Source organism: Diadema antillarum, unplaced genomic scaffold (assembly GCF_040938485.1).
Source record: "Diadema antillarum isolate AM-2024a unplaced genomic scaffold, OU_Dant_1.0 seq00001565_RagTag, whole genome shotgun sequence".
NCBI lineage: Eukaryota > Metazoa > Echinodermata > Echinoidea > Diadematoida > Diadematidae > Diadema > Diadema antillarum.
In genome coordinates this window covers 256,371-280,500 of record NW_027272288.1, presented here as the reverse complement: position 1 = coordinate 280,500, position 24,130 = coordinate 256,371, and the positions used below count along the sequence as shown (strand labels likewise).

The window sequence follows — 24,130 nt, the reverse complement described above, 5'->3', positions numbered from 1 at the left end:
CGATTTCTAATTTTAATTAATTAGTTATGCAAATTATGCTCAAGATCATATTTTAGCCTGATTAAAAGCATTGAGAGTCTAATTGTTTTGGACCTGTAACTCCCCCCCCCCCCCCCCCAGCCCTTTTAGGGTTAAAGGTACATGGATTCAGGATCAAAGAGAGCACTGTTGGTTTGTTAAAATATCAACACCTGTTCTACAAGTGTATGTGACGTAAGTGGTTGCAACCAACATCACTACATGTACTCTGAAAACATAGGACTTCATGTTTGAAAACGATATCAGTATGATCTTATTATTCAAGTGTCTCCAAATATTGTTACATCATCCAGTTACGGAAGCAAATTGAGTTTGTACTTTGTTGTTGTTTTTTTGGAGGTGAATGGCTAGGAGTTTGCTGCATCAGCTATAGTGCTACATGATTCTCCAGTGGACAAGGATATTCATCAGAGTAAACCAGCCATTGTAATACTGTTACATATACACGTATTATGCAAGTGGATGTCGAGAGTCTTTACTTCCACCAGACTATAGCCTCATGTCTTGACATAGTGAAATGCATGATGTCAGAAGATATCTCTTTGAGGTGTCGTGATTGTTTCTGCAATGCATGTACAATGTACCTTCTATGATTACCTGTTATATAATATTATGTATGTTTCATTTTATGCATGATATATCATTTTCTTTGTACCATATGATGTACTTTATATGTGTATGTATGTTTATGACAGAAATAAAACAAACAAACAAACAGGTGTACTTATTAAAGTAGTTGCAGCATTTATTCCTTATCATAAATGCAAAAATAAAAAGATATACTGTACATCTTATATTTCACCTGTTTTTAAGATTAATGATGATGTACATATTTGCAGCATTTATATCTATATCTTGAATCAACAGTTACATAGTACTTGCTGTACCCTTGACCTGCTTATATTATTAAAAAGTAAATCTAGTTTTACACCTTCAAATAGGCCACTGTGCATGTGACGTGTGGGGAACAGAAACAAACCATGAGAATTAGTTACACTGTATTTATTTATATTCATACCATATTTCGTAGCAAACTTTCATGATATCAGTCTCAACTGAGTCTTTACTTTAACAATAAATTCAAAATCATAGCCAGACATAATTATAATCAGTTATAGTTTACAGAAAACAAAGCTTAGTTCCACACCAGAAAATCACACTTTCATGCCTTCCATGTTGATTTTGTACATACGTTGTAGTACATATTGAAAAGCACGCATCTACTGTAAAATTCTGTACTCTGATGACTAGCAAAGTGGAAGCTCAGTGCAATCACGTAAAGTGATCATTATTTGGTAACTGGACATTTCATTCATTGCATTCTGTATATTTTGTTAATGTTGGCACAAAACATTGATAAAAGAAAAAGAAAAGTTTTGAATGATTAATCATAATTACGTGATCTATAGGGCTTCTCTACCTTGCCAGAAGTTGAAAAAATGAATGCATGATTCACCCTGACGTAATGAAAACTACTTCACTACTTCTGCATCACAGCCTCAGAAAAACAATGAAATTAACCAAAAGGGATGAATTTACATCAATATTCGCTCTTAAAAAACAAAAAAAAACAAAACAAAACATATTTCAGTTGTTCAGTTGCTCTTTTCATCTCCATTGCTTCTTCCCCCATATGTGGATTCTACAGCAATTTTTTTTTTTAAAGATCCAGTATATCGACAAGAAAGAAAGTTGCGATGAAGCTATTCTTTGCCACACATATTCGTATGAGATAATAGTGCTAAAAACCATTCACAAACAGAGCACTCCCTTTATAATGAGTATGGTTAAAGGGATCGTACAGTTTTGGTTGAGATCTAATTTCAGGTTTCTAACATTTTTTGGTGAGATAATGAGAAACTTCTTATGAAATATGAAAGAGCATGTAATTCTATGCAGAATTCAACGTTTATTTGATGAAAATTGGTTTTGAAATGGCTGAGATATCCAAAAAAGAGCCATTCTGATAAAGTGTGGGACCCACACTTTTATTAAGATCGCTTTGTTTTACTTTGTTTTTGGATGTTTCATTCATTCCAAACCCGATTTTCATCAAATAAACTTTGAATTCCTCTTAAAATGGTATGCTCTGTACTATATCATAAGTGTTTTCTTGGTATCTCGCAAAAAGTTAAAAGCCCAATTCTCATCTCCACCAATACTGTGCTATCCCTTTAAAATCGAACTCTCGTTATAATGAAGCAGAAATTCAGGCTCCTAAGATATCATTTTTACTTATTTACATGCATAACAATGTATTTTTTTTTTTTGGCTACAACAAAATTTCGAAAATAAAAATTGCCAGTCCTGAGGACTTTGATGGTGGTACAATAACCACAGCGATTTAAACGCAACCATGACAGGTAAAGAGACATGATGTAGGCCAACATGGACATGTTGGGACGGACACTATCATCCATCAACATTTTATGCTAAAATTTACTAAATCAAATGTCAGCTGACACACTATTTGGGACATCAAGCATGACAGCGCCCCTCTTCATGATGAAAAGAATAATATGTGGAGAAAAAATGTTCCTCGTCAATGGTCGCTCCGAAGGTCCCAATATATCCCCTACGTTACTTTTTTTCTCCGATACTCCCAGCCTCAATGCTGCCCTCACGCGGTTCCTGACGGTTTACTAAACGACAGACAGACTTCCTTCAATCTCTTCAAGCCTGTAAGTTTATGAGATATAAAGCCGGTGGGGGAAAAAAAAATTAAAGATGTAGTCTAGTCAATCAAACGCCGCCTACACTGTACACAGAGGCACACACACATTCTCACATACACAATTATTTGCACGTGAGCAAAAATACAGCTCAAACAGATGATGACTGAAGCTACTGTTTGTTTTGTGAAACCAAGGAGGTTCTAGAGAATGGCTCACAACCATCTTATTTCATTTGCTCAATGTTCGAAGCTGCCGCTCAAAAATATTTGAAGCATGTGCCAAATAGGATCTGCCGCGCAGATACGAAGACAATTGACTCGTGTCTCATTGCTTAATCACCAGCCACTTTCAAAGGAAAATTATGTCTTTGTGATGGTAATTACTTTTCGCTATCCCTACTTGTTAAAGGTGGGTGGTACAGACACGAGGATGCGCGAATCGAAATTGAGCAAAAAATGCTGAAATAAAGATGAAAGTTACTTGACTGGGCATACCCAGGCACTAATCTGGGGGCGTTTCATAAAGCTGTTTGTAAAGTTACGAAGTAACAACTTACGACGAGCGACTGGTGATCAGTTGCGATGTGCTATACTTACTAGAATTTCAATAATTCACCACAAGAACTGATCATCAGTCGCTCGTAAGTCGTTCATAACTTTATGAACATCTTTATGAAACTGGGCCCAGATATATCTACATGTATTAATAAAGAATTATACTTGAAGTGATTGTTCCATATCGGATTGTAGAGTTTTAAACATGTTTACATGATACAGCTCTGATTTACACTTATGCGCAAATTTCTTGACGGAATTGACTTTTGTTTTACATGCTTTAGATTAAGTGAAATTACATTTCATTTAATAAATAAGTAAACAAAATATAGCCAACATTATGATAATGTTCAAAATGAATCTTAAGATCGCTCAGCAAGACGGCGCGCCGCGCCGCACCGCACCGCGGCGGTGTCGAACATCGATTATCAATGGCACAAGTGTACCTGTGGAATTCTTTTGTACATCAATAGAAATCTGACAACAGTTTGAGTAATTACAGCCAGTTGGAACTCCATGTATAAAACCTCCTTGGTGAAACATGCTACGAGACATACACATAATTATGCTTAGCATTATTTCGTACCTTACCGTAACTCTACCCAAAAGACGAGAGTACGACTTACATGTCAAATAGATCATGATTGGTTGAAGAGAAAAATTCAATATTCTCCATTTACTGCACTCATGGCATATACATTTTCGGAGATTCAGCTTTGATGTTATATTGCTTTTAATATTTAGTGATTTATACCAAATTGTCTGGTTTCATGAATCATTATGCATAAATTAGCATAATTTAGTGTTCTGATAATTTGTGAAAAAAAATTAACTTCATGGTACTTTAGATTACATCATAGGCAATGTGTGTGCCAATTTTCGTTGCGATCGCGCGGTAGACGGGCGAGAACTGGAAGGGGGGGGTGGGAGCCCCCCCCCCGGCTCTATCATCTACCTAAATAGCCCTGCCTAGTTAGGGTTAATATACTAAATATTCACCTGTGACGAAATTCGATATAACAAAAGAAAACCGCCGGTCCCCAGGACTTCATTAAAACGGGAGTGCATTGAACCGGTAATACAGTGCACCCCAGTTATAACAAATACGGTTATAACAAAATTCCGGTTTTAACAAGTTAGAAATTCAGGTCCCTCTTTCGACATTATCCACTCTATGTATTTTTATTGGTTATTTGCTCGTTTATAACGAAAGAGAATAGCCGGTCCCAAGGACTTCGTTACAACGGGAGTCCACTGTACGGTATTATGAAATCATTTCAATTTCCTCTTGCTTTTAAGTTCTCGCGAGCGTTAAATGATGATTAACGGTACGCATCAAACCTCCTGCATTTAAACAATCCCCACCACACCCATCCTCAAGCTTTCATTCGGGACTCACCTTCTAACAGTTCATGTTTGGGGACGGCAAAGATGATTCTAAAGAAGCCAGGATCGTCGTAGAGAAAGGTTGAAGCTGGAGGAAGCGCGACACCGTGTCCCTCGAACGCCTCGGCCAGTCGCACCTCTTCCGCAAGCGTTTTCTCCGCCAAGAACTGTAAGGGAATATTCAAGCTCACTGCCTCGTCAATCACATATGTAAATCGTTAAATTAGGTTTCTTTTAATGAAATGACAGTAACTTATCATGATTTCTTCTCTCTTTTGTTGTGTTCCTCTTTACAATTTGGAAAAATACCACGTAAATATCTGCCCTAAGCAAATTATGCCAGTATTCAATTCACTTACTGCAAATCGGAAATTAAACCTATTACAGCTTTCCACTTAGAAATTGGTTCGAAAATAAATCTGTTTTCATGCAGTTTTACGTATTGCCTATGTATTAAGATGTTTTTATTTTAGGGTCTCGGTTGAATACTTTTTTCAGCTTAATTCCTTATACTGTATTTTGTGTTTTTTTTCTTCATCATCATCATCACCATCGTCATCGTCATCATCTTCTCCTTCTTCTTCTTCTTTGTCTTTTTCTTCTTCTTTTACCCCTATCATTTCAAAACGTTTTGACTCATCATAAGTGTACCTTTCCAAAATCCGCCCAGATGAACAAGCCGGCAGTGGGCTTCAAGTAGGGCACGCCCAACTCGTCCAGGGTTGCTATGGTGATGTCTAGGTGTTCTCCGAGGCTGCTGAGGTTAGTTGGGATGCAGACATTCCTCAGCCACTCTGAGGATGAGTAAGAGAGCGAAACGCAGGCAAGAAAGCGAGAGCAAAAGGATGAGAAAAAGGGAACTACAAGAGGGAGGGAAGGAAATGAGTTTGTCAGAATCACGATACTCATCATACTCAACCACGATCATTGATATCAATTAGCCTGGTTTGTAGATTGCTGACGGAAAAATGGAGTGAGCCTATTTGGTGAAAATAAGGTCCTTATTCGAATGATAAAAGAAAATCAGAGCAGTCTACTTAGTGATAATACGGTAAGTTCATGTCCTGGATTGCGACGAATGACTCCAACAAATAGACCATTTACTATACAGGAGCGCAATTCATGTATGCATCCGCATACGACAGGGACTTATTACAGCATCATTATGGTCTCCTGTTTCGACTGCATTCAAAGCATAGAAAAGATGACAAATCATTCTATTTGGGGAATAAGCTATCTAGTATCCCTTGCATTCGGGTCTCGCAACTTTCGCTCTCGCGTTCACTTGTTACAGTTCTAATGCTGTTTTTGGGGAAGGCCGTACGAAGACCAAGAAGACTACATATCATGTGGCGGACATGCCCAGAGTAGCTACCGGAGATTTCCCTTTCCCAGGCCACTCCTCTACCGCTTTGACAGACTGTGGCATCAGCGTCTACCGGAAGGAACTAGAATTATCACCGAGGGTGATTAATACCCCCTCCCCTAGTGTTGCTTTATAGTATGTGATGTGATGAGGGCAATCATACAAACAAAATGTGACCACAGTTGCTTGAGTGCTATGGTAACAGTTGGTTCCACAAGGTTTGGGTAAAAAGTGTGGTTACCATGGCAATGCATTGTCTGATACAAACACAAGGGACATTTTGCATAACTACACTTAAAGACCATCATGCACACAAAATTTGACCTTCATAGCTTGAATGGTCTATTTTGATGCAAAAATGAGTGGTTACCATGGCAACACGTTTTCCTTATACTAACACATTGGTGTCTTGCAAAACTACACTTCTAGATCATGATATATACCAAACTTGACTTTAATTGCTTGAATGATGGAAAAGTTATTCAACTGGAAGGTTTGGATAAAATTGTGGTTACCATGGCAACGATTTGTGTGACAAACAAAAACTATGTGTTCCACATCTATACCTCAGGGCCATAATGCCTACCAAATTTGGTTTCAATTGCTTGAAAACTGTGGAAGAAGTTCACTCCAAAGGATTTTAAAAATGCGGTTACCATGGCAACGAATTGTCCGATACAAATACAAAGGACAGTTTGCAAAACTACCCTTAAAGAACATCATACACACCAAATTTCACCTTCATTTATTAAATAGTTCAATTTGATACAAAAATGAGTGGCTACCATGGCAATAAATTTTTCTTATATTAACACATTGGTGTCTTGCATAACTACACCTCCCGATCATCATACATACTAAATTTGACCTTAATTGCTTGAATGATGTGGAAGTTATTCAATCCACAAGGTTTTGGTAAAATTATGGTTACGATGACAACGCTTTGTCTGACAAACACAAAAATTATGTGTTCCACATCTATGCCTCAAGGCCATAATGCCTACAAAATTTGATTTCAATTGCTTCAAAACTGCGGAAGTTGTTCACTCCACAGAATTCGAAGAAAACATGCGGTTACCATGGCAACGCTTTGTTAAATACAAACACAAAGAGTGTCTTGCATAACTACACCTATAGATCATCATAGATACCAATTTTGAAATTGATTGCTTAAATACTATGGAAGTAGATCCCTCCACAAGGTTTTGTAAAATTGTGGTTACCATGGCAACGCATTGTCCGACAAACACACAAAAAAAACTTGTCTTGCACATCTGTACCTCAATATCATCATTTACCCTAAGTTTCATTTAAATTGCTTCAAAACTGTAGGAGGAGTTCGCGACGCAAGATTTTGCAACAGACCGACCGACCGACCGACCGACCGACCCACCATTATCACGGTGATTCCTACAATACCCCCTTCACACTACGTGTGGCGGGGGTATAAAGAGGTGAAAATGTGTTAGTTGCGTTTCCCCTCCCTGCTTGCACAATGACTTCTCATGTATTCGTCCTCATACACTGTACATCTATTGTATACTTAACTGCGTATTATGTTGTAGCTATCATAACTGTTTTGAGTGCAGTAATCAATTTCCAATTGAGACTCAGTATTTTTGTGTGAAACTTTTTTTAGCTCAATTTACATTGCTACCATTGGTATATGTCCGCAAATATCCTGCCCAGCCTCTATGAATAGGCCAACATTATTTCAAAAAATTGGCCTGACCTGAAGAAGTAAAACTCTAGAAAAAGTTTGGCGAAAAGCAAAGCTCGCTTTTCCAAAAGACCGCTGACGCAATTCAGACGGGTTGTGACTTTACCATAAAGTCTCCTTTAACGTAATGTCCCCAGTTGTTGTCACACATGAATATGGAAATATTATGAATTTCCCATCATATTTTTTTTTTAGTTAAAAAAGACGTTATTGCCAAAGCTTAAAACAAGTCAATGGAATTAAGTTAAGTTGACAAGCCTAGTTATACCTCGATCTTCCAATAGTTTGGAAGCGGCAAACTGGTTGTAGGTTGGCATGCCAAAGAATGTCGACGCCAGGTTACACGTTGCCTGAACGAGGTCCTTGTTCCACGAGTAGAAGGCAGAGATTGGGGACCCGGGCATACCAAAATCCTGTAGGTATAGTAGGGACATTTATCGGGCTTCTGGTTCAATACCCACCATAAACACAATACTCGAGTAAATCTTTTGCCAACAAACACCTTTTAGGAACTGACAAGTCATACGTCTCCATCCATGCATATTTCTTTTCCGTCAAAAATTAATGCAAAAACTTAATAATCATGCCCCTGAAACGAAACAATGAATAATTATTGTAATCATGATTTTTATTGAAACATGAGTAGCACGGGCAGTACGCAAAATTTGCAGATTTCAAAAGAAAAAGAACAAAGAAGAAGGGACACTGAAAGGAAATTCGTCGAGCCCGACAAGCATCGAGGAAAACATCGTACACACGTTAAAATGCCGCGGATAACGGCCGAGTTCGATGTGTCTTTCCCTTTTTGTGAGATCGCACGATGAATGAAGAGCGAAATACAGCTTCCAAGACACGAGTTTTGGCCCATTCAAACTGTGACTTAATCTGATGAAACGATTTGCAGATATCTGGTAATTGCTCAGAAGGTGCAATTCAGTCAACTAAAATTTACACAGGAGAGGCGGAGCTACTTAATGAACGTGATCATCATATCAATCTATGCATGTCTTATTTCATCTTCTTTCCTTTCGCGTCACTTTCCAAATACAACTGGATTTTTAACATAGCCGTAAGACAATAGAATTACAAGTGTATGTACTGACAGTCAACGTTGTCATATTTCTTGTTTTAAAAATTCCAGATCCGTGATACAGTGCACTCTCGTTATAACGAAAACGGTTATGACGAAATTCCGGTTACAACGAGGTAAAAATACATATTCTCCATTATCCGCTCTATGTGTGTGTGTGTGTGTGTGTTTTATAATGTCTATTTGTTCTGTAACGTTATAACAAAATTTCGATATAACGAAAGAAAAGTGCCGGTCCCGAGGACTTCATTATAACGGGGGTCCACTGTATTTTATACACTAAACGGGTTTCATCAATTGATGCAGAATTGAGATTAATATTACTTAATTTGAAAAAAGTAGATAGAGAAATACATAAAAAACCCCAACAAAACATGTAAGTTAATGACAAAGAGTATAACACTGACCTTACTAAACCCCCACATGACGTGGGTTCGTTGGATGTCTGGAATCTCTTCCAGGTCAAAGCCGAGTACGCTTGAGTTCGGGACTGACTGGTCGTATATGCAGCAGAGGTAGATCTCGTCCAGAATGCAGTGGATTTCATGCCTTTGTATTGTGACGTCAGAGAAAGGAGAAAATGCTTGCACTCATCACCATAATGTTAAGGCATCAATATTGAAGTGACTTTCACACCTGAAATCGAAGCGATCTGCGGTGATGTCCACACGTTATTAGTATCCTAATTCAAGTTCCTGAAAGTACTAATGTGACGTTCACACTTAAATGTTTACATGCATTCACGTTCACACTGAACGAAGCATACGGCGTTCACACCGCTGTATAGTGAATTTCGGTAACGTTCACTTGTGAACACGTTGAGGACGAGCTGTTTTTGCTTTACCACACAATTCCTAAAGACAACTGCCCTAGTAATACTCTGGAGTAGTCTTCATAGTTTTGAAAGTGGAGATGACATCTAAAAGGATCTTGTCAAGCTCACCTTGATCATCAAAATTAGCTTACATTACTTTCACGCTCGAAAATTGAAGAGACTTTTGCACCTCGTCATTGGAGTAGTAGCTTTCGTTTTATCTAGTCCCTACAAGCTGGCAATATGTAACAATTTCATCCTTTTTTTCTTTTCTTTTTTTTTTTTGCAACTAGGAGGTTACTCTCTCTGCGGATTAGTACTGTTCCAATGACATTCCATAATGACCAGATAAAGACACCAAATCTACCGACTATCTAAATCAAACTGCTCTCTGACAAAGACGAAGGATGGAAACCAGTCGCTGCGGGTTACTGGCATGTTTTGCCCGGCATCTGGACACCAAAGACGCACAAGGTTCCCCTGTAACAGCTTTATTCAAGTTTCTAATCTTATGATACTGTTTACGACACTTTCGACGTCGCTTTGGACTCTATAGAAGCTGAAACTTTGTAGTCATTGGTTTAGGCTATTACCAAAGCCTTCCGTCAATACTTACGTCAATACTTACGTGCACTATAAAAAAATAATTATATAAAACTTAATAAACAGCCAATTTCAATGATCCACCCCTTCCTTGAGTAATGATGTAAATATATATATTTTTAACGTTTATATTATTACCTCTTGCAGAAATTCATGTAAGTGAGAACTTGCTCCTTTGTGTAGACGATCCCCAGCGGGTTTTGTGGATTGACGAGAAATAGACCCGTGACCTTGTGACCCTGTGACGAAACAGACATTATTCTCATGATTATATTCATTTCTGTTCATTTTGAGAAGGTGTCTATGCTGGAGATGAGTGAATGGTAGTGCAATACTAATTACAATGATAATCATAACAACGATGAACAGTAAGGCTATAGCAATTGTAATGATGATAAAGATTCTTTAATGCAATTCATCGGTATTGCAGTCTAACGAATACTGAAGAAGTTGCACAAAACACTTGATAATCTTTTCTTTCTTTTGTGAGAAGAGCGACAACATTGCATCTCTGCATTGGAATTCATGCATTTTTTGAAAGGGATAGAAAAAAAGAACTACATCTCTGCAGTTTTGATCACAATGAAAAACCAAAGACTGAAGAACAGAGTGACATCAACGATTCCAAAAACGACCCTTATAAGAAGTTAAAAAGTGGTGCAAACTTTCCGTATTCCACTACAGGTATGTTGAAGTAACATCAAACAGCGATGACTAGCAACGCTCGGATAATGAGATAACCGACAATGAAGGCAGCTAAAACTTGATGACAGCAATTAGATCAAATTCAGATGCGAACGAACCTTCTGTTTAGCTTCATTAAGCGCTGCCTCCAACATCTCATCGGTGAGTTCATATGCGTCCCCTCCATTCGGTCCCGGCTGTATAGTGCGTAAAAAGTCCAGATGAAGAGATTACACAGTGAACGTGATCATGTTTGCAATAACGAGCAAGTATAAATCCAAGTATTGAATCAACTAATTAGAGAAGTATTAACATTGTATGTCAAAGAAAAAAAAAAACAGACATACGAAAAGACAAACGTGGAATACAGATGTGGATCGAGGAAGAAAGGACATACACACGAAAACCAACCAACCAACAAACAAACAAACAAACAAGTAAGCTAAAAAACAAAACAAAAAACTATCAGAGACCTCGCTGCTGAGCGGCACGGGGTAGACCGTCACGTTTGAGAGCGCCTCAAAGTCCCGGGGAATAGCACCGTACATCGGCGTCGGGGACAGGAAGGTGTCTGTATCATTACAGTCAAAGAAACATACATGTATTTGGTTTGAGTAATGCTTAGAAATTAATGCATAATATCTCATACATTAACCCTAAGTTACCTGGGGGGGAGGGGGGCACTATGGCCCCCTTCAGATCTCGGCCGTTGATCGCGCGATCGCCGCAAAATTTTGCATGAACATAAAGCTGGATGTAATCTACAAGACCGTTCAGTTAAATTTTCAAAAAAATTGCATTTTCCCTTTCAAATTAATTGATTATGCAAATATATGCAAAAACCTCATTTTCGTCTGTAATTGGCTTTTAAAATCTTATGGAATGCTGATTTTTTGGTGTAAATATTCCTAGTGACATTCTGAACATTTGTGCGTAAAAAAAATCAGTATCGAAATTAATTTCTTATGTTTTTTATTGTTTTATCATTTTTTATGTATTTCCTTGTTTTTTCGAACCTTTGTTTTTGTTGTTTTTTTAGCAGAATTTGTCATACACATTTTTTAAAGCATAATCATACTAAAATAAATTGATTTCAGCCATTAAAATCAAGAATATGAGTGTTTATATGAATTAATTGAAAAAACAATTTGTAATGACTTTGTACACAAAATCACGTTTTTGAGCAATTTTGGGGTTGACGAAAATTTTTTGAAGGGGCGTGGCTTCGGAACGGTATGCCCGGGCGCGACAAATCTGGTCTCAAAAGTCGCGCGAGACTTGATCCAAAGTAAAAAGTCAGCGAGCGGCGCGGTCAAAAAATTTTGCGCGCCGATGGTCGCGGAATTCGTCAAAAGATGCCCCCCCCCCCCAGGTAAGTTAGGGTTAAACGACAAACAGATACTTTACAAATGTTAACAGGATACAGAACATCAAAGTTCTATGCAATGCGTTATGCTGGTTACGTAAAACCTGTGTGATTTATATGTATCTGTATAATGTAATTATATATTTTATATGAAAAATTGTATAAAAAATTGTATTATATTCATCGTATCGTCTATATTAAGGCATGGCATCATTAAACGGCTCTTGAATATCAATGAAATTACCGCTGGAACCTGTGAGGATAGGGATTGTATGAGGTGGCTTTAACTGATTTGCATCTTAGTCGTAATCATAAAATCAATTGCATAAAGTGCAAAGTTTGTTTTGTGGTTCGTTTGTGTTTTGTTTTTGACTATGGCTTTTTTTTCCTTTTTTTTTTTTTTTTTTTTTTTTTTTTTGTCGTGGGCCTTCCAAGTCTATACCAAGAAATAATGAAATAATGTGGAACAAACCTTTATAAATTACAACCTTTACAAATAGTACCGAAGCCAACAGCCCATCCTTTCTGACTACCAAAAAAAAAATGGATCATTTGGCTGAAAAAAAAAATATAGCAAAGAGGAGTTCCTATGATATTATAAGAGTTTAGAAAACTTAACTAGAAAAACAGCAAACTTCTATTGAAACATGAGGTGAAAACAGTCAAAATACAGATTCTTTCCAACTTCGGAATGGTTGAGAGGTCTACAGAAGTGCAACATAAGCCAGCGCTAATGTTCTTGCAGCCCTAAAGAGGGCCGAAAGTCCCACACGTTCCGGTAATGCCTGTATGGCCTTGAGCAAGGGACATCGCACTATGAAAACAAATCGTGTTAGTCTTTAATGGGCTGATGGATGTGAGTCTATGTTAGATGGAAGTTTGTACTGAAGTCGACAACAAATTTCAGTCGTTGGATGCGTTGATTCCTGTGTCTGTTACCATTTAACTCTTTCATTACGACAGGCGACTTTTGTTTGTATCATGTAATAATCTAAACTTCGATATGCCCGGCCTGCGAACAAGGTTAATATATCGATCCTTTATAATCATCTTATGTCAGAAGGCCAACATAATGGAGTTTCCTGCTTTCTGAACATCAGATGATAGATGAGCAATACAACTTAATACAAAAAAAGATTTAAAAGTCTGGTAAATGTACGACTAAAGACCACGCCACACGACTTTCGGTTCCACGACTAAGTGACTATGGATCTGAAATAAACAAGCGTGTTTATTCTGAGGCTATTGTGATTTATTTCGGATCCAAAGTCTGTCCGTCGTGCGACCAAAAGTCGTATATGGTGTGGTCTTACGACTGGCGACTTTGGTTTGCACCACGCAATGCTATCTATACATTCTGAAATGCCTACATGGCCTATGAACATGATTAATTGATCCGATATCTTATGCGAGTACATAACGGTGTTTCCTACTCTCCGAACATCAAAGTATAGGTGAGTAATATCAGTAGAAAAAAATGGGGCGAGTATTAAAGGGATGGCACAGTTTCATTGAGAGTTTCCAACTTCTTTTGACATTTTTAGATAATGAGAAACCTATGATAATGTGAAAGAGCATAACTCCTAGAGGAATACAAAGTTTCATAAAAATTGGTTTTGAAATGACTGCGATATCCCACACAAAGGAATCCTGATAAAAGGTGGGTCCTAATTTTTACTAGAATTGCTTTGTTTTCCTTTGTTTTTGGATATGTCATTTCAATACCAATTTCATCTAGTAAATTTTGAATTCTTCTTAGTATTGTATATATGCTCTATATTTCATAAAGTGGTTTCTAAGTATCTCGCAAAAAGTTAAAAGCTGAATACTCATCTCAACCAACTACATCCCTTTAAAAGTCGGGTAAATAAATTATACGACCGACGTGTTTATCAGACCAATAAAACATGAATCTTTGAACTTCCCCATTGATCGTCCTGTTTGTATAACAGTCTTCCGTTCGCTAAAGCAGCCAGATCGAAAGGGCGTACATTTATGCATTGTGCATGTGTCAAAAAATACCCAATGTTCAGTAAATACGTTTACAACTCGGGCCACCAAGCTTCGTGATACAATAAACGCATTTCTACGCTCTACTCTTTAATGATTCTAAACAAGCATCAGACGCCTGTGTTAATTCTATGTATAAACTACATTACATGCACGTTCTCTGATAAACTTAGCTCATGGTTTAGAGACTGCATTGTCAGCAAATTTGTCCCGTATTGCTTGTTGAAAATCCCTCAAGGGGGGGGGGGGGTGTGATCACGCCCCCTTTTTTGAGCTAATTCAATTCCCTTCAAGTTCATTTCATATCTTTGCACAAATACAAAGTACAGCATAACCACAAAAAAAAAAAAGAATAAATATCTCTCTCTTTCTTTAATCCCCTCTATGGGAGATATAAGGGACAATAATTCGTAAATGACATTCTTTTGTTTAAAAACATCCCGTAACTTTTGAAAAAGAGTTTGGTCCAGCAACAAGGCTAAAACTTTCTCAACAAGGTAAAAAAAAAATAAGTGTAAACAAAATATTGAAAATCGTTTGCAGGAGAGTCACGACGAGATCACCGTTCGCAAAGCTTATTTCTTATGCTATCTCTGTATTCTGCCACGTGTAATCACAGTAAAATGAATTAATAGCGTCACCTTTAGTTTACCTACTCACCACCCTCGTCGGAGAGGAGATAGGCGACAATGTACATTATGGCTGTCACACGATTTACTATCATCACCTGTGGATGGGTCAAGGGTTGAAAGACGAACACAAATAGTTGTAGTAGTGTTTCTGGCGTGGAGTGGTACGCAAATGCGATTATATTATTATTATAATTTGCCCTTTCAAATACCGTTGTTTCTACATGCGCACCTTCACGAGCTACGGTAATACCCTTAATTTGAAAGAGACGTAACTTTCAAAAAAGTTACCGGTATACAAATTTACTTTTTTATTCTACCGAATTACTTCATATAAGAAATCTTTAAAAGCATCATAGCCCTTAACATGCTGACAGGCCTAACTGATATGAGAGCTTTGATTTCTCCGTCAGAATGCTAATCATATGATCTCTTACTCATACTTATATCTTCGGAGTGTTTTTGAAAATAATAATATGGTCCTCAGCGAGGTGATCCAAACGTGCACCAACAAAACAAAACAGGGCAAAACAAAATCGCACGTTTATGAGATGACTTCGAAAAATTTGTTATTAAGAACACGTAATTCCTCTTTAAATATATTTCATGAAAAAAAGCAACAATGTAACACCGGGATACGATGAAGAACGAGAAAACCAAGCTGTTCCACACTCAACTCTTGATCTTTTATACTATGCACCATAAACTATGCGATTTTTAGATGTATCAGACCCTTCTTATTTTGCATGCGTCGAGATACGGGGAAAACTTTCGGCAGTACTTTGAAAATAGTTTGGGAGCCCCTAATAGTTATGGATAACATCGTTTATCAAATGCCGAAAACCGACTAGGCCTATGTATGTTTATACGGAGGGAGATATCAAGGAAGATCTGTGTGAAGATTATATCGTACGTTATTGGGATCCAGCGGTGTTTTCGCTCCCGTCTCTTCAGTGAGAAAGCTAGCCACTGCTTTGCGGAGTCGCCACAGGCAGGGCCTTTCCGTGTACGGTAGCATCCATGGCTCCCACTGCAAGAACTCCCGTTGGTTTAGCTGGTAGTTGAGGGATGGTGTAAGAAGACCGAGGTGAAAGATGGGTTACCATGGTAATAAACCAGGCCTAGACTTTTCCACAAGATCCATTAAGATCCGGTGAAGTTAGAGGCCTCGTAACTAATGGTATATATTTTGTTTTATGCGTCATGTTTCCCTCGACATCAGCGCCAAACATTATCAAACTGCACTGAACTCTTTTGAATTGGATGAGGAATGAAGGATGAATGTTTGGTTATAATGACGTGATACTTTCCCGAAAGACTGATTAAAGAGAGCGAAGCACTTTAATTCATGTTATTTTCATTGCTTTATCATGGTATATGCATAACTCTTGATTATCTATCCAAACAGATAAGCATAAATTTCACAATATAATCCACAACAATTAAACGGCATTTTAATAAACGGTGTACATGTGTATTTACCAAATATACAAGATTCCACTGCTTTATATCATATTGATAATAAACGTAACGTACACTGTATAATGTACTCAACTGTACGTAAAAAAAAATCACAATTGCCATCCCGCAGTTACATTTTACCTCAGGCTTCAAGAGAAGTCAGCAGGCAAACACTGTTTCCTTGGCTTAGAATGCATATATATGGAGTTATCATGTTCTATGATAATGAGTAGATTGATCTGTGTATCATGATGATACGCTTAGTTGATATCAATGACTTTAGTCTATAATGACTGGACTCTTCCCTACAGTCGGAACGAGTCAGGGGCCTGTTTCATAAAGATTGAGCGTAAAAGTTGCAAATTGCGTTTCATAAACAACTTTGGATGGCAAGTAACACTCGATCAACTGAAATTTACTCTTCATTTTCTTGAAATCAAGCGTAAGAGTCTTTATGAAACAAGACTTACGCTCAAAATTGAACTTACGCTCCATTTACTGAGTTACGCTCAATAAATCGAGCGTAAGATCAATCGTAGCTCTTTACAAAAAGGGGCCCAGGAATGATAATGGACCATCAAACACATTTTCCTCTTACGATAATTACTTTATTAATAATTACAATCTTATATATTCCATCAGTAACGATGGATGAAAAATATATATAATGTATAGGCCTACATTTGTAAATAGAATATAGATAGAAAAAAGATTCAGGTCCGGGTGCATGGAGGGATCTGTTTAAAGTTATAGTATCTCTTGCGCCTCAAAGCTAGTTGTATAGGGTCTACATTTTGATAGGTAAAGTCCGTATTAGTACTATTACAGAGAACGCTGTGTGATGCGATATTTTTTGTTCAATACAGTATATCCGTTGCCTAACTCCGATTACTAAACCACAGTCGTTGAGGAAAAATTACGACAAGAATGAAAAGATTAAGTATAGGCCTACCTTCTCAACGATGATCGGCGCCAGACAGGTGTTCTGTGCTGTGCTCAAATTCACGAGGCCCTGGTGTAAAAGGAGAAGAAAACACGTTCGGAAAGTATTATTAAAAGAACACTTTGGACTTCTAAAAATTACCTTCATTACGATGGCCTTCACCTTGAATGGTTATTATCCATCCCTCCCTACAGCAGTTTCAGCGATAAAAAGTATCGACAATTATTATTATCAATCACATATATTACCAATTATTACCTATACGAGGTAGATTTATTACCAAATATAACGCTGGTTATAGGGCCTACATCAGCTCAGTCATATGAGAACAGCCCTTTACAAATATCGAATAGCGCCACTACATATAAACTCGGAAAGCAGATTTTCAAATAATTTGATCGGCAACAAAAATCATGAATAGAATGTCGTTTTATTCGCATGTTTAAAAACTTTAATGAACAACTATTATATCCCCTGATATTCTACAGGGTTACCCTCCTCCGCTCGATACGCTCCTTCTCTTGTGTAGCGTCACCTTCAATTCCCCCCCCCCCCCCCTTGCTCCCATCGCATCCCTTACAACCGCCTGCCCCATATCCGAAAAAAAAAAAAAAAAAAAAATCCCAGTTACGTACGGCTCTGTGGCATTATGGATAAGACTCCCGACTTTCGTTCGGAGGACCCGAGTTCGAATCCCGCCCAGTGCTTACGTCCTTGGACAAGATGTTTTCACCCACTATGTCCTAGGGTAATAATAATAGCAGGCCCTCTGGTAGAGCACTGACAACACTGAAGAGGCTACCCTGGATAAATAAGACCTTATTATTATTATTATTATGACGTGTAGTATTTTCTTTAACATCACTTTTTCCCCCTGATATTCTACAGGGTTACCCGCCTCCGCTCGATACGCTCCTTCTCTAGTGTAGCGTCACCTCCCCTTCCCCACCCCCCTTGCTCCCATCGCACCCCCAACAACCGCCTGCCCCATCCCCCCCCCCCCCCCCCCCCAAAAAAAAAAAAAAAAAAATCCCAGTTACGTACGCGGCTCTGCTGATCACGGATCTATGACTTGATAACATTACAGTTTTACACAGTCACATCCACTCAAAACGCAATAAAATTGTAACAAAAATATTCATAAGAAAAATGACGTCTGGTATACGCTATACATGGAGATATAGATGAGGAGGATCGGGGGAACACGGTCCGTAAAGGTGAACGCATTTAAGAATAATGTTCCCATGATCCAAGGTCGCCAGGTCTATACGCAGTACTACACTGTGATGCGCAGGTGCCTACATGAACGGCAACGTAATGCAATGTCTATATAACATGAACAAGCAGGACAAACCTGAGGGTTCTCCGTGGGATGATATGGATTTCTCATAGCTTTCCCCATCTGATTCATATGCACGGGGTTTGCTTTGATCACTTGGATGAAACGCTCTCCTCGCTTCGATAAGTATGCTCCAAAGCGACTAGCCATCTTGCTCCACACAACGGTCTCGATCTAAACAAAATGTTTTCAGTAGTACACAATGTATCGTCATTTGCACACGTCCTGCGCTTGCCCTGAGCTGGTCTGCTGGCTGACTTGCCCCATGCGCGCCGGCGGCCAGGGCTAAACACACAGAGGTAGCTAGCTCCGCACGCTGTGTAAACGCTGCGTGCAATGAAAACAAGTCAGTGCAACGGTTACCATCTTCAATGACATGAACGTACATGGCTAAGGGGAAATGTACAATGTAATGATCCCCGCAACACATGCACAGCGAAGGGTAGTGCGATGTACAATGAACGAATGAATGAGTGAAGTAATGTGCCCGGTGTGTGTACGACGTCTGACCCATTTGTTACTGCCTGATCCATACCAGTGCGTTCATTGTATACCTCTATGATACTGTCCTTCGCACAGTATGTCTTCTATGTTCAATTCTCATGGAAAGTGATTTTAAAGCTCATCCGATCATATTACACCCGTACAAGTATTGCACTGTAATTAATTACTTATATTGTTGAAGCTGCCGTATTAAAACAGTAACACCGGTTTATCATGTTTATAAAAGGCCTTATCTATGTAGGTTTGCTTACTTTCATGCAGTTTCAATGTATGATACACAATACATTTGCAGAATATCTATAATATGTTCCATAATTATTATAGGCCCTACAAATATGAATTTAAAAGTATATAGATCGACCTAACTTAATGACAACTACGGTGTATACGTTTTATGTTCATGTCCTTATTGATATAATAAAAACAATAAAACATTTGAAGATAATCTACTAGGCCTAAACATGTCATAATATGAAAAAGGTATATAGTAGTAGTAGTAGTTAATTCTTTATTAAAAATCACACCCGTCACACGGACGGCCGGCCTAAAAAGGCCTAGGAGTGATATACATTAACAAATTATATGAATATATCATGTAAGACAAACAGACAAAAATAATTTAACATAATAAAACAGAGAGTATAGTGGGCTAAATAACACATAAAAGAGATATTCAGTTGTGGGAATATAATAAATTGTTACGGCACTTTAAGGTTGGCAAAACTGGCTACTTGACAGCACAGTGACTCTCATGACATAAAAAAAAGGAATTGTTGGGAAATGGGTAACTGAGGGAAAGTAAGATCTCTTTCTGATATAATACTGAATAATTGTGATCTGAAATCATCATATGCAGAACAAATCATAAAACAATGAAACTCATCTTCTACATCACCAGAATTACAGATTATACAAAATCTTTCATCGTGTGGGACATTCTTATAACGTCCGGTTTCAAGGGCAATAGGGGCACAACCATTTCTGAACAGAGCTAATGCTCGCCTGTATGTTCGGCTACAACAAAATTTCGATAGGGGCCTGTGAGGATCACGAACCGCTTGTCCCGAGGACTTCGTACACTAGTCAACGGGAGTCTACTGTATCGGGTGACGACTAATATCCATATATTCGTAAGGTCTCCTTCTTTCATAATGATGATGATGACGATGATGATAATAATGATAATATAGGCCTAATAATGATAATGATATGATAATAATGATAATAATAATAATAATAATAATAATATCAATTATATCAACAACAACGACAACAATCATAATAATACCTTAACATTGCGCATTTTCCATAAACGTAGGCCTACCATGGTCAAATGCGCTTTACCAGTGGAATATTAACATTAATGAAACAAGTGTTTGTTGAAGATGAGAGATTTCTGGTATTCTTCTCATTTTTACTTCATTGAAGAACTTAAGAGCGCAGTGCGTTCATCCTCGACCATTTGAGGGCAGCACTTTATCGGAAGAAGAAGAAGAAGAAGAGAGATCAGGCTGTCGATCTCAGATCTGAGATGGAAAAATTAAGAAAATAACGTCGCTTACCTGCTATGCCCTAGATGTACTGCGCCGACTACGGCAATGTATTTCTGCTGGTCCCACGAACTTGAATTGAATTTGTTTTTATGAGAATGGTGACCAACCAGGACGTTTTCACGTGGTGAAACACTCCAACAAACCTGGAGTCACGCGATAACATAGTAATTACTGTATCTACACAACCGTGGCAGCTCTTTCTTTGCACATTGGACCCTAGCCTCCATACAAGACGTTCACTTGGAAGCACTCCCCCAGAAGACGCACCTGGGTCTTCTTCGAGGTCAAGTCCCGGTGACTGGCCTTCCCCTGGTGTCCCCATCCGGATGCCTCGTTTCCGGAACATTTCTTAATCCTCTCATCGTCAGTCAATTCATTAATCATTCAATGGATTTATCTGTCAATCAATCAATCTCTATCTATCTATCTGTCTAGCTAGCTAGCTATCTATCCTTCTATCTATCTATATATCTATTCATTATATATTTATTTGAAGAGTTTTATCGCAAAAGATCTGACTCCATTCTTGCTAAGTTGAGATATTTGTAATTAAAGCTGCTAAAAAAACAAAGCAAATAATAAGAAAATACAGGATATTTTTAATCTTAACATCTCTGTCTGATGATGGCCTTAGTTTGAAATGTTTAAGAATGACGCTTATATTTATAGCCCATTTTGCAATACTCGATAAACAACTCTTAATCTATTGTCTTACTTGTTTTTCAAACTTGCAAGCTGGTCCCATGCACACTGAGTGCATGGTTATCCCCGGGCAAAGAAAAATGAAAATACTGACCGTGTTATTGCTATACAATAACTTCAGATAGATATGAATATTCATATATAGGCAGTGGGTGATATTTTCACTAATTCCCGCGAGTTCTGAGTTCTGTTCATAAAATGCTCTGTTGCATTATTCATTCTGGAATGAAGCGGATGTCAAGGTTTTTCCTTATTTAGTGGTCAATTTCTTTTTGTGCAGAACTTCGAAACGCTCAGTAAAGATTGTTATTTTAAGCCATAAGTATATGCTAGCATACATAACTTTCGTCTGCAATCGACCACTGAATAGGCCCTAGTGATTAACAGGTGATAACAAGTGATTGGAAAACTTTCATTAGAAAAAAAAAATAAAGATAGATCTCAATATTCAATTTGATGATTCTGATTCGTCAATCGGATTAAAGTTTCGCTACGTCCCTATAGCCTAAAAATTTCTTCCCATACACTTATTTATTTCCTGGACTAAAACATGCGATTGCTATAGACGTAATTGTCGATTTTGCCATCGCAGTTTTTCAAAATCAAGTGCATGCAGAGAACAAAACCTTAAAGGGGAAGGCTAGTAACTGATCAGTGGTAATCAGTGGAAATGCTGGGAGATGATTGTTCCAATCCTTATGGGATTCATTCAAGAGTTCATTGTATATCTATTGTTGTGTGAAAATGATTTGCTTCAGAATGGTCTCATATTCAAGTAATGTGCAGTTTAATGCTTCCAGGTTAGCGTCCCTGGTCAGTGACGGAGCATTAATCTGCACATTACTTGAATATGAGACCGTTCTGAAGCAAATCATTTTTACACAACAATAGATATACAATGAACTCTTGAATGAATCCCATAAGGATTGGAAAAATCATCTCCCAGCATTTCCACTGATTCCCACTGATCAGTTACTAGCCTCCCCCTTTAAAGGGAAAAGGACAATATGGAACTAAAGGTGAACTAAGCCCACCCCTCTTCCATTAGTCCGGAACTGAACAGAACTTCGCCAGCGTAAAACACTGAAAAGCATCTCCAGGGTGAAATACATGTAAATGTCCATTTTTCTTAAAGGACAAGTCCACCTTCATATACATAAGGGTTGAGAGAATGCAGCAATATCAGTAGAACACATCTGTGAAAGTTTGAGGAAAATCGGACAATCCGTTCGAAAGTTATGAATTTTTAAAGTGTCTGCGCAGTCACTGCTGGAAAAGAAGACTGCTATGTAGTGTATGATGTCACATGCGTACAACTATATAAGGAAAATTAAAAGAGAATTTCATAAAACTTTTTGAATAAAGTGCACATTTCTTCGACTTGCTACTGACGTATGTTAAGGGTAATATTATTCCCCCTGCCTTCTGAAAGAGAGAAGTCGAGTGTTCTTTTGTTATGCGAGAAAAATGGAAATATGTTGAATTTTCTTTATTCTTTCTTTATATCGTTGTACTCATGTGACATCACAAGCTATAGTAGTCTTTTCATCCAACCGTGACTGAGCAGAAACTTCAAAACTTCATAACTTTTTAACGGATTGTCCGATTTTGCTCAAACTCTCACTGATGTGTTCTACTAATATTGCTGCATTCACTCAACCCACATGTCTGTGAAGGTGAACTTGTCCTTTAAGATCACCATAACTTCTTAAAACTGCTACATTATCCCATGTATGGGAACCTTTATAATTATTCTGACTTTGATCAGTTAATGGTGAAGAAGATAAAGGTCGTATTGGACATTGATAAGGGATTATAGGCTTATGCAGTTCCACCTGTTTTTATATGGTGATATTATTCTCAACCACTATAAGGATGACCTCATCTCGTTATAGTCTCTTTTCAAAACTTTATAAGCAAAAATCTTCACAAGATTCGTTTTGTGGAATGAAATCGGTCGGGAAAGAGATTTAGTTGGAAAAACCCTGCACCACTGGAGAAAAAGGAAAGGTTAAATATATTGTACAAATGTTAACGTGAGCTAATTACGAAACCCCTTATATACGAAAAGGAATCAGATACCAGAAACCGTTTTGTATTATGTTATACATGTCAATTTTAGTAAATCAGCGAAAAATAGACGAAGATAATGCATCTGTGAATAGCAATGATTATATTTTAAGAAGTGTTGAATATAAATTATGAGTTAAATACATATTGACTACTCCCTCCCCTTTGCTTTAAAGCGCACACATGCAAACGCAAGAACCAATTTTTTGTTATGAAAAAACATTCTCTTGACCTGATAAAGAAATATATCGACGAAATACCATTATCCTCCATGCTTTCAGGAGAAGCAACATAAAGTGCGGTGTCGATAGCTTAGAAAATGAAAATATTTTTGTGTCATCGCTTTTCTATCGATAGTCTTTATTTTTGTGATCATTTATGTATTTATTATTTTATTCAAGTTTTCTTTGATAAAAGCAGGGTTGTCCCGTTCAGAGGTCCAATGGCCTGCTTTGCAAAGGATCCCTGCATCACATACAAAGGTTACAAAATCAAATACGAATTGCAAATGATATCGGGCAACATATGTACAAATAGAAAATACAAATGAAAACATAATAAGACATAATGCAAGAGGTGGTCATATGAAATTATAACTAAATCAAACGATGGACTGGTTAAG

General features: G+C 37.8%; 1 protein-coding gene across 3 annotated transcripts; it reads right to left on the bottom strand.

Annotated features, from left to right (window-relative positions):
- Positions 1-847: 847 nt before the first annotated feature.
- On the bottom strand, positions 848-20,862 carry LOC139710795 (1-aminocyclopropane-1-carboxylate synthase-like protein 1). Of its 3 annotated transcripts, none has more exons than XM_071622703.1 (13): positions 20,746-20,862; positions 18,695-19,006; positions 17,350-17,409; positions 15,850-15,990; positions 14,968-15,034; positions 11,405-11,502; positions 11,051-11,128; positions 10,386-10,486; positions 9,238-9,379; positions 8,009-8,153; positions 5,306-5,448; positions 4,668-4,821; positions 848-2,718 (listed from the first exon to the last, which is right to left on the bottom strand). In XM_071622703.1, exons 2-13 carry the CDS (start codon positions 18,827-18,829, stop codon positions 2,660-2,662), a joined length of 1,323 nt encoding a protein of 440 aa, XP_071478804.1. In that variant the 5' UTR covers positions 18,830-19,006; positions 20,746-20,862; the 3' UTR covers positions 848-2,659. The 3 variants fall into 3 exon arrangements, with proteins under 3 accessions (XP_071478804.1, XP_071478805.1, XP_071478806.1); XM_071622704.1 differs by having other exon boundaries at positions 18,695-18,853; positions 20,746-20,860; XM_071622705.1 differs by lacking the exon at positions 18,695-19,006 and having other exon boundaries at positions 20,746-20,857.
- Between the last annotated feature and the right edge of the window lie 3,268 nt (positions 20,863-24,130).

Bases quoted from the DNA above. Each gene is read 5' to 3' on its own strand.
- LOC139710795 (XM_071622703.1), bottom strand. From the start codon at position 18,829: ATGGCTAGTCGCTTTGGAGCATACTTATCGAAGCGAGGAGAGCGTTTC. The intron at 15,991-17,349 runs GTAGGCCTATAC...CTCAACTACCAG, and splicing joins CGCCGATCATCGTTGAGAAG to CTAAACCAACGGGAGTTCTT. The intron at 11,503-14,967 runs GTGAGTAGGTAA...GTAATGATACAG, and splicing joins TCTCCTCTCCGACGAGGGTG to ACACCTTCCTGTCCCCGACG.